We start from the raw sequence: 15,694 nt of genomic DNA on the forward strand, positions 1-15,694 counted from the left end.
TCAGGATTTTCAGAGAAAACGATATAGGTGTTTTAATATTGAATGGGCGTGGTCTAAAATATTCGAATTTTCAAATTTTGACGACGGAATCCTCGAACCAGTAAGTACAGTATGCCATCTGCAAAGCAACAGCTCTCAAATATAAAACTCAGCGGAGGTATAAGACCCAACGTTTGCACACTGACTTTTGGCCCACCCTGTATTACTAACAACTAAGAGTCAGAGCATGTTCACTCTGTGCAGTAACGTGTAATATCTGGATAGGAATATTATTTAAGAGTTGCATTGTTGTAAATGTAACTGAAATTACCATCTGGTCGGCCCATGGACCATGGTGATGTCAAATGAATTAGTTAATTGCAAGAGTCACATCATTAGAGAAATGAGCTGTTGCGGATCCTTTAACATCAATTTAACCAGTCCAGTCATGTAATTTAACTTTAAGCACAGGCCAACTCATAAATAATGTTCCTATCCAGATATTACACGGTACTATAATAACACATGCTATCTTACTCTTAGTAACAAAGTGATGATGTTTAGTATTCAGAATTTTTGATGATTCCGTAAATACTTAAAAGCTTAAATACGACCAAAGGAAACTATTCTCTTTTAAGTTTAAAATAACTGTTAAAAAGAGCAGTTTCCCTTGCAGTCGTATTTACGTGATCATCACAAATTTTGAACACTAACAGCATTACATGCTGTAACCTTGGAATATAATATTGGAGGTTTATATATATTGTGTATTTAGTATTGATCGCTTTTGTTTTCTTGTGTTTTGTGAACGAAATGGCTTTCGTTTCATTTTGCGAGTAATTAATATAAATAATGGTGCTTAGGAAGCTTGTTAGCATGTACAATTTGGCTCACACTCTTCGACTGTTCATAATGTTTCACGATAAAAAACATTACATGTCCGATGTCGTAATAAACGTTCTACTTCTAATCTTACTTTTCAGTAATATGATAAAGTACATCCGAATTATACTTGAACACCTCATGATGTAATCATGATCTTTGTTTCCCTAATAGATGGTGGAAATAGAACGGAATGAAACAAACAATACCCATTTTATTGGTTATGTGGGCACTGGGCACTAGGAAATTCATCGTTATAATGTTATAAAGAGTGTTATTATTAATATAAGATATTTGGTGCAATTTATAGTTTGTACGTGATATCAGCATCGTTGTGTTTGAGCCATGAACCGCGACACACTTGCTCGCTTGTAGTTGCAGTTGTTTTCTGATTTGGGTTGGTCTTCTGATAAACACTCCAAAATAATACGGTATAATACAAATACACCCGCTTTTCTATATATTTTCATACAAGTACGGGTTTTACTAATTAATTTTGTACTAACTAATCGTCAGCGTGCTATCAGTATCACGTGACATGGGATTTTACGATTTTGCAGTCGAATGAAACGGTCTTACTGAACCCTAACCCAATGGGCAAGGACAAAAGAAAATCGCGGGGATATCGCGGGGAAATCGCGGGGAAAATCTCGAAAATTGCGGCAAAAGATAATTATATTTTTGCAAAGACATTGCACACGCATTTATTGAGAATATTAGTATAGATTATATCCAGGTTATAGAATATAGATGCGAATCGATAAAACGGAGTACGACGGAGACTTGAAGTCATTTATAATTCTCGATCAGCTTGGGGGCCATCTACTTAGGACGTCCGCCAAAATCGCAGATTTTCAGACCACCCCCTCCCCCTGTCCTAAGTAGGTGGCCCCTTGCCTTAAGGAATCTCTAATACAAAGCCGAACCGCATGGGGTACGTATAAAATGTGGCAGTATCCAGATAGCCCGACGGACAGCTGTCCACAAACATTTTATGGACAGTTGTGAGTTGTCCACAAACATTTTATGAAATCATGTGACCGCATAACAGTACACAGACAGTAGAGTGTAGACACTGGATCAAGCAGGGTTCACATCTTCGCAAGCACGGTTGGTTCACACTTCACATCATCGCAGCTTGAGTCCACTTGTCGAGAGGCTGAGGAGAAATATGTTTGCAGATAGGGTCGCAGGGTAAAGTTATAGGGCTGAGTTCGTTCGTTTCGTTTTCTCTGAGACCAGTTGTGTCGGGCGTCCAATCGACGGACTCAGGGGGCTGGGGGAGTTGGGGGTGGCCCCCCTTCCCCCTCCCCCAACAGCCAACGGCTATATTCGCCGATGACTGCATACAATACCACAGCAGAAAGTTAATTAATTAATTAAATTGTTCTAACGTATAAGGTAGGATTTCAAATATTACATCGAAGCTAGAACTTACCGTGCATATACTAGCACACACCCACAGTGAGTCTCCCCAAAGCAGCAGCAAAAGATGCTCTCGAAACTACTCACCTAAAAATTCTTAAATGGATATTGGGTGTCCACAAAAAGGCAAATAACAACTTCTGTTACGGCGACACAGGAAGAACCCCCTGGACAGTGACCGTCCTCCCTCAATGTATTGCCTACTTCTATAGAGCATCACAAGCGGTAGTATGTAACGTGAACACACTTCTGCACCATACATTTCAGGAGCAGAAACAACTGAACCTTACCTGGTATGACACTTGGTCCACTATATCATCAAGATAAGCACCTCCGCTAAACCAAACTTACACCCCGCTCTTGTATTGCAGCACGTGAGCACATGCACGAAACCTTTGTGAACCACTGGAAAAAGGATCTTCACAACCAGCCGAAGATGTCATTCTACACCGCGGTCAAATCTGAGTTTGGTGAAGAACAGTACTTACAGATTCCGTGCAGGCTTAAGAGAGCTAACATTGCTAAACTTCGCTCTAGCAGTCATGATCTGAGGGTAGAGAAAGGTCGATATACTAGTGATCGATACAACACAGCATTGAAAACGTGTCGTTTTTGCTGCTCTCCTGACACAGACGTCATTCGCTTTTTCGAAGAGCTACCTTTCTTTGAAACACCTATCCTAAAAACTGAGGACCATGTCATAACCGAATGCCCTGGGTATAGGACGCAGCGGCGGAAGTCACTGCGGCGGTGTACAGTCCGGCGGAGGACGGTACAGCGGAGGTCGGTACGGCGGTAGTTTCCAAAAAGGTTGGACGGTACGGCGGATCACATGACACCCACTTTACTTTGGACAGTACGGCGGTACTACTACTACTAGAAACTGTACCTATAAGATAGACCTAGCACTGCTAATATAACAAAATCGATTAGCTTTGAAAAGTTTTATTTTCCTCTTTGTTACTTCGAAATTAACTTTAATTAAAATTAAATTGGATAAAGTTTAACATATACATTGTGATTGCTAAGAACAGTTCTTGTTCCACTTTCTGGTTCGTATCAGATCTCGTCCGGTCTGCACAACGGTGGTTAAGCGAGTGCATGATGAGCTTGTTACGGTGAGATCTCATATCACTGCGCCGAGATGCAATGGGTAATAACAAGGGCATGAGAACACGTCACGAGGGATCGCATCCAGGAATCTGATCAACCGTAGCCAAGAAGAGAGGTTGCTCAGTGAAACGTAGATAATGATAGAGGCAAACAGTATATAAAGCGGATCAAAGTTGAGGAGATTATCTCATTAGCACTACCATATCCACTCTCCAGTACTGCAACACTACAACTTGAGTACAACAGCTACAACGATGTTCGATGAAGATACGGTGAAGGTGGTCAGAGGGAGAACTGCTAAGAGTCAGAACCTTCTACACCGTGGTTTCCGCTACTACAAAGATGGAAAGCCGACTCTGGATGGACGACAGGCTTGGAGGTGCGTGAAGTAGAACGACAGATGCAAGGGACGACTCCCGGATCTGGATACGCAGACTGATGATCCTCGCCTACAAGTACATTCCTACAGCGGACGTCCCGGACGCCTTCTTCAGTATCCTGGACCAGATGCCACCGACCTTGGACATCGACGACCTCCTCGCCTACTTCCAGACGACATGGATCCAGGGACTTACCACCACCTCTGGTACTGGACGAGCCAAGTTCCCTCCACTCTCCTCCACGAACAACTTCGTGGAGTCCTGGAACAAGAAGTTCTCCACTATCCTTGGACACTCCTACCCCACCATCTACAACTTCATCACAGCACTTCAGATGGAGCAGAGTTCAACAGATGGGAAGCACGCAGCCTACCTGGTCGGAGAGAACCCACCGAAGAGGAAGAAAGCTCACAGCGACAAGGACAGGAGGATTCACCGCATCGTGCAGAACTACCACTCATACGAAGATGATGTCTTGACTTACCTGGATCTGCTCAGAAGTGTTATGTGAATTATTGATTGCTGTAACTTCTTGATAATGATTTGTGGGATTTAGATATTATTGCTATTGAGTGTGTTATATTAACTTTTTGATTTTCAACAACTCAATATTCTCGATTTACATTGTTTGCAAAGCCCTGAATAAAAAAATGAACAACTAAACTAACAAGAATTATACAAAATGATAAAGAGAAAATAAAAAATAAAACTTATAATGCGAATCTAGAACAAAACTTAGAAACAAGTTGAATGTGTAAATTCTGTCTTACCTTATCGGACCTTATTTGGACGGACATTACTTGAACGCTGGAGGCCCTAGCGTCCATTTTAATGTCCGTTCAAATAAAGTCCGTTCAATTAATGTCCGTCCAAGTTAAAGTCCGTTGAAATTTTTTCAAACATTTTTCCATTTCGAACTTTTTGTCCAGAATAAGACAACTTTGAGAACTTTATTGTGCCGTAAGTCAACGACAGAAAGGTTCTCCTTGGTCTGCCGGAGGCACAGAAAACTCTACTACTACTACTACTACTACTAGTATATGATGTTTTCAAGGGTCATTTGGCGGAAAAAAGTCAACGAAATTATGGCACTCAACAACATAGTTCATGAACTAGTCCCCGCCAACATGTCAAACTTGTTCCAGCCTCTAGATATTACGGTAAATCGTGTTGCCAAGGACATTGTCCGACGTTGTTATAGTTCATATTACTCGGGGGCGGTAATGAAACAGTGCTAGGAAAGCTCCACGTGATGTTAAGGTTGACCTTAAGTTGTCTAAGATAAAACCACTTCACGCCGAATGGCTTGTAAAAGTTAACACTGAAATGCAGGACCGGGCTAGTTTGATTTTTTTAAAAAAGGTTTCCATAAAGCTAGAAATCACTGATGCTTTAAGCATGGACTATTTCATGCACGAAAACCCATTTGATGAAGATGATATGTGATATTAGACACTGATCATGTACACATATTTTAACATTTTTACTGCTTAATGACTGCTTTTCTTACTTACTGTATAAAAAATGGATTTAAAAATCATTTGCTGAAATTTAAAAAACATCAAAAAATATTGAAAAAAATTCGGATTTTGGATGGTTTTGAATGCCTTCGAGCGTTCATATTAATGTCCGTTCATAATTGTGTCCGTTCATGTAATGTCCGTCCAAATAAGGTCCGATAAGGTAGGTACAGTTTATAGTAGTACCGCCGTACTGTCCAAAGTAAAGTGGGTGTCATGTGATCCGCCGTACCGTCCAACCTTTTTGGAAACTACCGCCGTACCGACCTCCGCTGTACCGTCCTCCGCTGTACCGTCCTCCGCCGGACTGTACACCGCCGCAGTGACTTCCGCCGCAGTGACCGGTTCCCGATCATAATGAACTCCTGTCACACAAAAGAATTCGGGAAATACCTAACAGACTCTTCAAACCTTCGAAATCCTAAGAATAAGTCCTAATCCTCGCCTCACGTCCCCTACTCATCTCCTTCATCGTCTCATCAACTTATCGTAGTCTCTAAGTCTAACCTATCTCCTTGGACTTGCCTTTATGCACACATCCAGATTTTTTATTAGCATTTAAATTATTATATTTGATTTTATTTCCACTTCGTGATATTGTAACGCGGTTAAATTTTAAGATTTCATTTCAATACTTTTATTCGGCTTTTGTTTTATATCTGAACGTATTTACGAATTGATGTATAGCCAAAACGAGTTCGTTAGTGTTCTCCTTGGTAATTATATGTTTAATTCCTGTTTAATTCCTTTTTCAAAATTGTCCCACATTCAAACGACGATTTGGCGCACAAACCTTAAATTTTAACAATTAATCAATGTTCTCATGGTTCCAAATTTCATGATTCAATGTCACATAACAGTTAACAGATTAACTTTTAACTTTAACCTTATGCCTAACACATATTCATAACATATCATTTTATTTCCTCGTATTTTCCTTCGTTCATCTTCTCGTGCAATTCCTCAAGTGGGGTAAGTCATCGTCATGTGAATGTTTGCAGTTTTCCAGACATGCGAGGATCTGAAAAAACGTCAAAAATCACGATTTGTCGCGGAGAATGTTGGTGTTACGATTTCCATTTGTAACGGGATGTCACTCCACAACGGGATATTTGAAGTTCTCTCGTTGATTGTAAGCCGTTGAGATTTACCTTGTCATTGTAGCTGACGTTTATTTGCCCCTCCCGTGTTTTGACGCTGCAGATTACCGAGTAACAGACATGACTATCGCTTTTACAGAATACACCCTGCAGTGAGTGGTGTTCCACTGTACCAAACAGTGTATTTAGATTTTAGATACTCAAAATCTTGAAATTGAGTAGCAAGTAGGAGAGTCCTGCATTGAGTGCATAGTGGAATAACTCTGGTGAGGAGGGCGCTTTTAAAAATCATATCACACCTTTTTTTCCGTTATATTTTGTGTAGATACATCACCACACAGCTCTCTCAAAGTTCAAACTGATAATAATATAGTTGATGTGGATTTTATCAGGAAATTGTACGCACCATCAAAGTTAAACAAACATAAAATACCCATTCACCTTGTCGCCCCCCGCAATTCAGGGTACCGCCCAACGTATGTTTACATTGCACATTGTGGTCTGCCATCGTTCGGCCTATTCGGTGAACATAAACAAATGCGGCGCACTTTTTTCCGTGAATTAGTTATATGATCGCCACTTTCACTTCAAGTTCATGAGTCATGCTAGCAGTAGCTTAGCTCTTCCTCGACTAAGCCCTAATACTCCAAAAGCAGGGAGGCGTTGTGTGTGCACTTCGCTGCAAAGAGTTTTTTGCTGCTGAATCGGGTTTAATAGGTCATTGGTAACACAAATCACTGAGGGTCGCATGTTGTGTTTCAACCCTGTGGGAGTGGGACCACGCCCATATTTCATATTAGGCGCGTATGTGGGAGATTTGTAAGGGCTTAGAGACTTAAACTTGGGCTTGAAATGACTGCAATACACATGTTTAAATTGCAGGCACTGTGAACGTTTGAAGGCTTAAAATGCTTCCTTTTGAAATTGAAGCAAATTCAGAAAAGGGGCCGTCTTAGGGGGGCGCCAAATCGTCGTTTGAATGTGGGACAATTTCGAAAACTTAACAAAAGTATTAGCAAAACTGCGCGTTTTCTCTAGATACACACTTTTTTAGAGATTTTACCGGTGTATCCTCTAAAATCACCTAATTTGTTCAATTTGGGGGGGGGGGGGGGCAACCATATTAAAGTATATTAAAGTATATCCCCGGGTCAAAATCGGAAAAAATCCTACATTTTAATATACTTTAATATACCTACAATTAGAAGATTTATATTCTTCGTTAAGATTTACATGATGAACTATATTCTTCACTCAGATTCGCAAGATAAGCCTGTTTTAGGACTAGTACATGAATTTCCATCCAGATTGGTCAAAAATTGGCTGAGCTATGAGCTTTAAAAAGTATGCCCATATTTGGGCATACGCTTTTGCCCAAATTCGCTTTTGACCAAATTCGATAAAATTTCAATATTTTTTAATGAGACTAACTCTACTATGTGAAAGATATAACTCAGTGTTTGTTGAATATAGTGGATACTAAGTAAAAAGACCTCCATGAACAAAATTGGGAAAATTGCACATAATATCTCGGTTCGGAATACTAGCCAAAAAAAATTAAAATTGAAATAACTCCATCAGTTTTCAATATTTTTTCAAGAACTTTTTGGAATAGATTAAGAATTGCATTTCAAGCTTATTTTGGGCAACAATTTTTGAAGTAGGCCTCCAAGGAGATAGGGATATTAAAGTCTATTGTAGGTATATTAAAGTATATTAAAGTATATCCCCGGGTCAAAATCGGGAAAAATCCTACATTTTAATATACTTTAATATGGTTGGCCCCCCCCCCCCCCCCAATTTTAGGGAGGGGCACCAAAAGGGGAGGGAGCACCAACAGGGGGGCGCTTTTTCGGTCCAGGGGGGGGGGGGGGGCCAACATGGTAATGTTACGCCACTGTTTCTGCTAGTGTAAATAAATTTATAATTATGGAGCATCGCATGCCATAAAACTTCCAAGTTTAACATGATTGCAAAATCTCTATTCAGATCCTCCTCAAAACTATTTAACTATCTCATTTCCCTCAAGTTACTTCAAACTGCTTCAATTTCAAACTTTAAACATCTAACCATCTGCTTATAGCTACCAGTTACCACAAGCTGGGCTCTCTCCAATTATTATGACTAACCATCTCCAATATAACCTCATACATAGCGAACTAGAGTTCCAGTCTGGAACTCTACCTCTAGTTCTATCTACATTCTGCTACCCCCAACCAAGCGCCATATCTACCCAGCTACCCAGCTTTTTAAGAGATTTTACCGGCGTATCCTCTAAAATCACCTAATTTGTTAAATTATAGGGAGGGGCGCCAACAGGGGGGCGCATTATCGGCGGGGTGCCAACAGGCAACGTTACGCCACTGCCACCAGCCCGTTTTAATTCTAGCTCTTTCTAACAACCTCTGAATGATACCTTCTGCTCTACCTGTAGCTGCCACCAGCAATCTGGATTCTCGATCACATCTTGAATCAAAGATAACTTTAAAATTTCCTACGAAAGTATATTTGTACCATGTTAGCTAAGTTAGCTATAAATCAATAAGCTGGATCATCAGCGATAAAATTTCTGACGTACTCAATTCTTCCTCTATTTCATTAGTCAGTCTATTTCATTGTATGATATCTTTTCGTTCTTTTGGATCCTTTGGATCTCTTGGTGACATCCTTAAAAGTTAATTTAAGGAATTAACTTTAGTATTTAAGTCGTTCCTGGTATTGAAAAATTGAATTAAACCTTGCAAAGTGGATTTGTTAAACAGAAGCTGGAATTTCCCAGTTTTTTATTTGTTCATCTCAATTAAGCAAACTCAATACCGAAGACTAACGTCTAACGTGTGACTCTATTAAACTTTAATCTACAAGATCAACCTACAAGATCTTGTAGATCAACACGTGATGTACAAGTGTTAAATGCACGTGAGCTGCACGTGAGCTGCACGTGAGCTGCTGATTCATATTTGAGTTGTTATCCTACTGTCCGAACGTCGCTCGGTACACACCGAGGATATCTTTACTTTTAGAAACGTGCCCTTATTTATATACAAAATTTTCCTCCGGCAAGCAATCAGCAATGATATTCCTTTGACAAGTAAAGTTGTGGAAGTTGCTTGTTTCCAAAATGCAAATTATGAAAATCATCACGATTGTTAGCAATCAATAGGCGTTGCCATCAAACTGCCTCTAATTTTAATACTCGCAAATCTTCTTTGTTTTCAATTGCTAGATATTTACTGTAGCACGGTCATTATAATTGTTTGTAGTGACTTTGCACTTGCAGTGTGGGACTGGTGCGTTTACATTTGTTATTTATCCCATTTAAGAAATAACTTGCTACCACGGTATAACATTAAATAAGAACTTTACCATTTTCGATAAATCAGTTACAAATAAATCCATAAATTAGCACTTCAGACGAAATGTTAAAAGCAGCGGTAACCGTGTTTCTGGTAGCTGTGGTTTACAGCAGTGGCGACGTAATAGACTACGACACACAGGGCGAATGGGGAGGAGTGTGTAACAAAGAGGAGTCCAAGAATCAGTCTCCTGTTGATGTGATATCCTCTGAAACCAGCACTGAAGTGGATGCTAAATTTGTTGAACTGAGTAAGATGCAACTTTGGATTTTCTTTTTATTATTACGTAATTTGTTTCACATTGACGTAGTTAACTTAGGCATAATACTAATATCTATTAAGTTTAATTATTTAATTGCTTCCCCATTCCCAGGCTCTGGACAGGGTCTCGCTGCAACGAACGAAAATAACTTGAACGCCATCAAGATCAAGTTTACTGAGACAATTAAATACATGATTCCATGGATGGAAAACACTGAGGGCACGGTAAGTCAACCATTTCAATTTTAGGTGCTAATAGTATCTATTTGATCTTTGAACAAATCATAACTTATACTATGATACTTTATTATGATTCTTTTTTGGATCCTCAGCGACAAAATTTGATTACTATTTATGAGGTTTAAATTTGACCAAAACCCATAATCATGGGTAGAGTGAACCGCTGCCAGTGTCTCTCTTTTCCAAACAAAATAAAATGATATTAATTTGAGGAACCGTCTGCAAATTCAAATTGATACCGAGAATGAAATCGGTCGCTCGCTTTTCCCATTCATTCACGGCTTACGGATTGTAATAAAGCTTATTGAATGGGAAAAGCGAGCGACCGATTTCATTCTCGGTATCAATTTGCATTTGAGACGGTTCCTCAAATTAATATCATTTTATTTTGTTTGGAAAAGAGAGACACTGGCAGCGGTTCACTCTACCCATGATTATGGGTTTTGGTCAAATATCATCTCTTTTTGATTATAATGTCAGGATTTGCTCGGAAGTCCCTTGTCTGCCCACCGAAGTACCACAACCGAAGTGGGTTTGCTCTGAGACAGGTAGTGACAGCTTCAAGACTCCAAAGGTCTGTTGCATTGATATTTATTATTTTATGATTTCGTATATACTTTGGGAGTCCTGGAATGCAGCTAGCAGGAGTTGCATTCTGTGGGCACGGTGATAGAGCCTCCTTCTTTATAGTAAGAGGCCAGAAACCGTTGACCAGAACAGAGAGATAATGTCAGGATAATATACACAGTCGAAACTTCATTAATAAGGAGGTAATTTCAATTTTCAACGATTTCGAAATTTTACCTTTGAAAACGTTTTCTTGTTTTAGGTATGCATATCTGTCGATAACAGACTGAATATGGCACTTTTCACTCATTCAAGTTGGCATTAAATTCATACATAATGCTATTTAAATATCGTGGGAAATCAGAATATATTCGAAATCACGAATAGGCAAAATTCTCACCTTTCGCACGTGCAAACTTTAAGCGGACGTTGCGTGCGCATACAATATTGAATCACCGTACATTTTTGCATAGTGGTATTTTATATATAGTTTGATAAGCATGCAAAGTTTCAGAAGATTTCAAAAAGAACTTGGATCACAACGGGACTCCAAAGTTGATAAAAATCGTGAAAATAACAATTTTTAGTGATTTTAGCTATTTTAAATGAATTTGGGCGTGTCCCCACGTGTGCAATTCGATTTGCAACTTTAAAACTAGCCTATAACAAAATTTAGACCTTTAGGAAACACAATTGAGCTCCACAACCCAAGGGATGGCCCAACACCAGAGAATACTACTTCACAAATTTTGTGCTTTTATAAAATTATTCTTCAAAAAAGCACAAACTTCAATAGCGAATATCTTTATGAAGGAGCAAGGTAGGAAAACTTTCCGGTAGATTTTCAGAATGCTTGAACAATTATCTAAGGTAAAAATGTCCTCAGATTTTGAATAAAATTACTCCTTAATGCTTTAAAATCGATTTGAAAAGTTGTTATTTTGTCAAAAATCAAGTTTTAAAAACACTTAACTTGATGACGTCATCAAGTGATGATGATGACGTTAAATTATTTTTTTAAATAATCTAAACTAAAGCATAAACAATTATCTTTAAAACCTGTGGTTTGAAATGACTGTATCTTTTATACTTTTGAATCTACGGACACTTAAATGTAGGCTACAATTGACTGCCAAAGCGTCTATCACAATGCTGGCAAGCATCTCGTGACAACTATTGTAGTTTTAATACTGTCATAGCAAGGACTAGGAATAGCTCAACTCTAATAAATTTTATTCGTTGTTATGACAGTAAGTAGAATAATAGGGGTGTGTATAAGAAAGAAGATGGCTCCCAGGAGGTTGAACTACCGCTTCCGGCCGGCATGCCATCCGTGACGTCATCCCACACGGCTTGAAGTGGTGTGACGTCATCTCACGTGGTGTAACGTGGTGCAATGCATCCTCAAATCCTGTCACATGATGTGACATCATCTCACGTGGTGTGACGTGGTTCATCTCACGTGGTATGTCATCACCTCACATACTGTCACGTGATGTGATCTCATCTCACGTGGTTACTGCTCCCTTGCTTGCACCAGGGGGATAAATCATACCACGTGGTGTGACTCATCTCACGTGCTGTCTCATCACCTCACACACTGCCACATGGAGTGGTCTCATCTCACGTGGTGTAGTGTCATCTCACATCATGACTCATGGCTTGACCCAGGTCATGTGACCCACACAGTTATCCTATCATTATACCTTAACGTATACAGCCTGTCACGTGATTAGTCACATGATGCCAGACATGTCCTAATATGGAATAATTCTAGTCTTATCGTCAATGTGCCTGGATCTTGTTTCAGTGCAAACACATTCAGCTTGACACGTGATTACATCAAATATTTGAATGTGATATAAGACTGCTTTAACCCTTCAGACGTGCTGTAACCCCTATCTAGCCACATGATTGCATCAATTAATAGAATGTTATATAATGCTGCTTTTACCCTTCAAATGTGTTTTAATTTTATCTAGTCACGTGATTACATCAATTATTAGAATGAGATTAAGACTGCTTTAACCCTTCAGATCTGCTTTGACTGTATCTAGTCACGTGATTACATTTGTGTAATGCAAAACGAGCAGGATTAGGTTAAAGTACCATGTCCCACCATATGACACACCAGTGTAACATGAGTCTGCCTCTTACACCCCTCATATATATTTAAACCACGATGGAAACTGAGAAAGATGAAGCATAATCATAGAAATAGACACCTTTTTTCTGACAGCAGTTTGTAGTTTTCTGGGAACTCTTCTTTTAATTGCTTGAACTTTTCGATACCTGACTTTTTTAATATTTGATACCAACCTACCAAGGGAAGTAGAAAGAAATGCAAAGCTGTCCAAGAAAATAAAGTTGTCAGTAAAAACAGCTTTGAACTTTTCAAGCGTCTCAGGGAGCACGTCCAATCTCTCGACTCGTTTTGTCAAATCTAGTAGGAAGAGGTTGAGATCATATCCTTTTAGCTTAAGCACAAATGCTGCAACCTTTATCGAAATAGTTTATGTTGCAGGAATTGCATGCTGCACCTCTAAAGTTATTCTCTTTCTTCAAGTAGTCATGATCTCGAACTGGGTAATTTTTTTCAGATTCCCAGTTCAATTTTCTGTGACAGATTGTCGCACTCTTAAACTTCTTTTCATCCTCTGGCGTCATATTTATCGGAAGTTGGTTCTTTTCATAGCATTTCATCATCTCATCATGTATGCTAGCTAGCTGTGATATGAATTCTTCAGTCACAGGGATTAAAAGTATGATCAAATCGACTAGTAGTGTGGACATGTGTATCCAATCGAACGGGTATTCTGCTTGTACTGACTCCGCCATGGTAAATGACAAAGAATCATTTGATCACTATGGTTGGGTGGTAAACACTTTGAACAGTCATTATCATCTTTCATTGGGGATTTTGTAATAGGGAAAATCCAACGTGTAAGGAGTGTCACAAGGGATACGAACACTTTTTCAGTAACCCTTAACCATGTAGTTTCATATGTGGTTATCTTATTTTGTAATGTCACCCTCCGCCCCGGAGGGGCGGAGGGTGAGGGTGACTACTGACTTCCCCGGGGCAATTCACAAAGAATCATTTGATTAATGCTGATTGTGTGGTGGTCACTTTGAGCAAGCAATTCCATGTCTGAAAAATTGCATGTAATGTAGGAGTGTTATTCAATATATGAGGCTGACGTAGAGTGAGAGTACAGCTGTAACAAGACCCAGATTCTGAATTTAGCAGTCTTTACCCAGATGAAGCATCATGTGACTAATCACGTGACAAGCTGTATGTATTGGGGTGAAACAACCTGTTGCAAGATGATAGTGGAATTTCAAAGTCACATTGCTTGCACCAGGGGATAAATCATACCACGTGGTGTGACTCATCTCACGTGCTGCCTCATCACCTCACATACTGCCACATGGAGTGCTCTCATCTCACGTGGTGTAGTGTCATCTCACATCATGACTCATGGCTTAACCCAGGTCATGTGACCCACACAGTTATTCTATCATTATAACTTAACGTATACAGCCTGTCACGTGATTAGACACATGATGTCAGGCATGTCCTAATATGGAATAATTCTAGTCTTATCGTCAATGTTCCTGGATCTTGTTTCAGTCCAAACACATACAGCTTGACACGTGACAGCCATTATATAGCGATAATCGCAAATAATCGCATGAAATAACATATTACATTAGTATATAATAGATTATAATAGCATATAATAGCATATAATCCCATATAATAGTATATAATCGCATATAATCACATTCATTTATGCATATAATCACGTATATCATATCTAGTAAAATCACATTTTATTGTTTATACTCGCAAATAATCACATATAATTGCAAATAATCGCACATAATCGCATATAATCGCATGAAATAACATATAACATTAGTATATAATAGCATATAATAGCATATAATCGCATATAATAGCATATAATCGCATATAATCACATATAATCGCATTCATTTATGTATATAATCACGTATATTATATCTTAAAATCACATTTTATTGTTTATACTCGCAAATAATCGCATATAATTGCAAATAATCACATATATAATAGCAGGGAGGGAATAATCCAACTTATACATACAACTTATTAAAGTTCCTTTCAAAGATTTATTTTCACACTGATTACCAAGCACCATCCTGGAGATGGAACTGTAACTCTTGAGTCTGTCGAGCACTGCACCCAACATGTAGGAATACCTCCCAGTGGGGACATCAAAGGATCACATCAGATGGTACAAGGGGATCATCGCAAATTCTATGTCAATTAGTCAGACGGAGATCATATTCGAGATTTATCACTTTCTGAATTACCATTCATAACCAGTACTCAGCGCACCATTGATTTCTGCTTTCAAATGATAACTACTAATACTTAATTATATGCGATTATTTGCATACATGATCAGTTATACGTGATTATATGGGATTATATGTGATTTATATACGAGAGTGAATGCAATTATCTCTGATTGTGTATAATTATATGCGATTATATGAGATTAATTGCATACATATATGAACAATTATACGTGAGTATATGGGATTATATATTATGATTTATGTATGTGAGTGAATGGGATAATCTGAGATTATGTATAATTACATGCGATTATATAGTATATATGTGATTATGTGTGATAGCAAGGTATAATACATGACAAGTTAAGCCAACCAATAATGTCGATGCAGTTGAAGACCTCAAAGTTTTGTGAATCCATTTCTTTCCTTTGCACTGAAGGTAACATACCCAAAAAATTCAAAGCTAATGAATGTGAAAACATATACTTCTCCTTGGATTTACGAATTCCAAAACATCTCAG

The 15,694-nt window shown here is 38.7% G+C and overlaps 1 protein-coding gene across 1 annotated transcript in view; it reads left to right on the forward strand.

The window, feature by feature from the left end:
• The window catches only part of LOC134811047 (carbonic anhydrase 2-like), a 56,120-nt gene that overhangs the window by 31,011 nt on the left and 9,415 nt on the right, over positions 1 to 15,694 (forward strand). Inside the window, exons 2-3 of the mRNA XM_063817754.1 lie at positions 9,807 to 10,005; positions 10,129 to 10,241. Coding sequence (XP_063673824.1) covers positions 9,819 to 10,005; positions 10,129 to 10,241 — 300 coding nt within the window. The 5' untranslated portion in view covers positions 9,807 to 9,818. The remainder of the gene's footprint in view (positions 1 to 9,806; positions 10,006 to 10,128; positions 10,242 to 15,694) is intronic.

Source organism: Bolinopsis microptera, chromosome 2, assembly GCF_026151205.1.
Source record: "Bolinopsis microptera isolate Bmic1 chromosome 2, MBARI_Bmic_1.0, whole genome shotgun sequence".
Classification (NCBI taxonomy): Eukaryota; Metazoa; Ctenophora; class Tentaculata; order Lobata; family Bolinopsidae; genus Bolinopsis; species Bolinopsis microptera.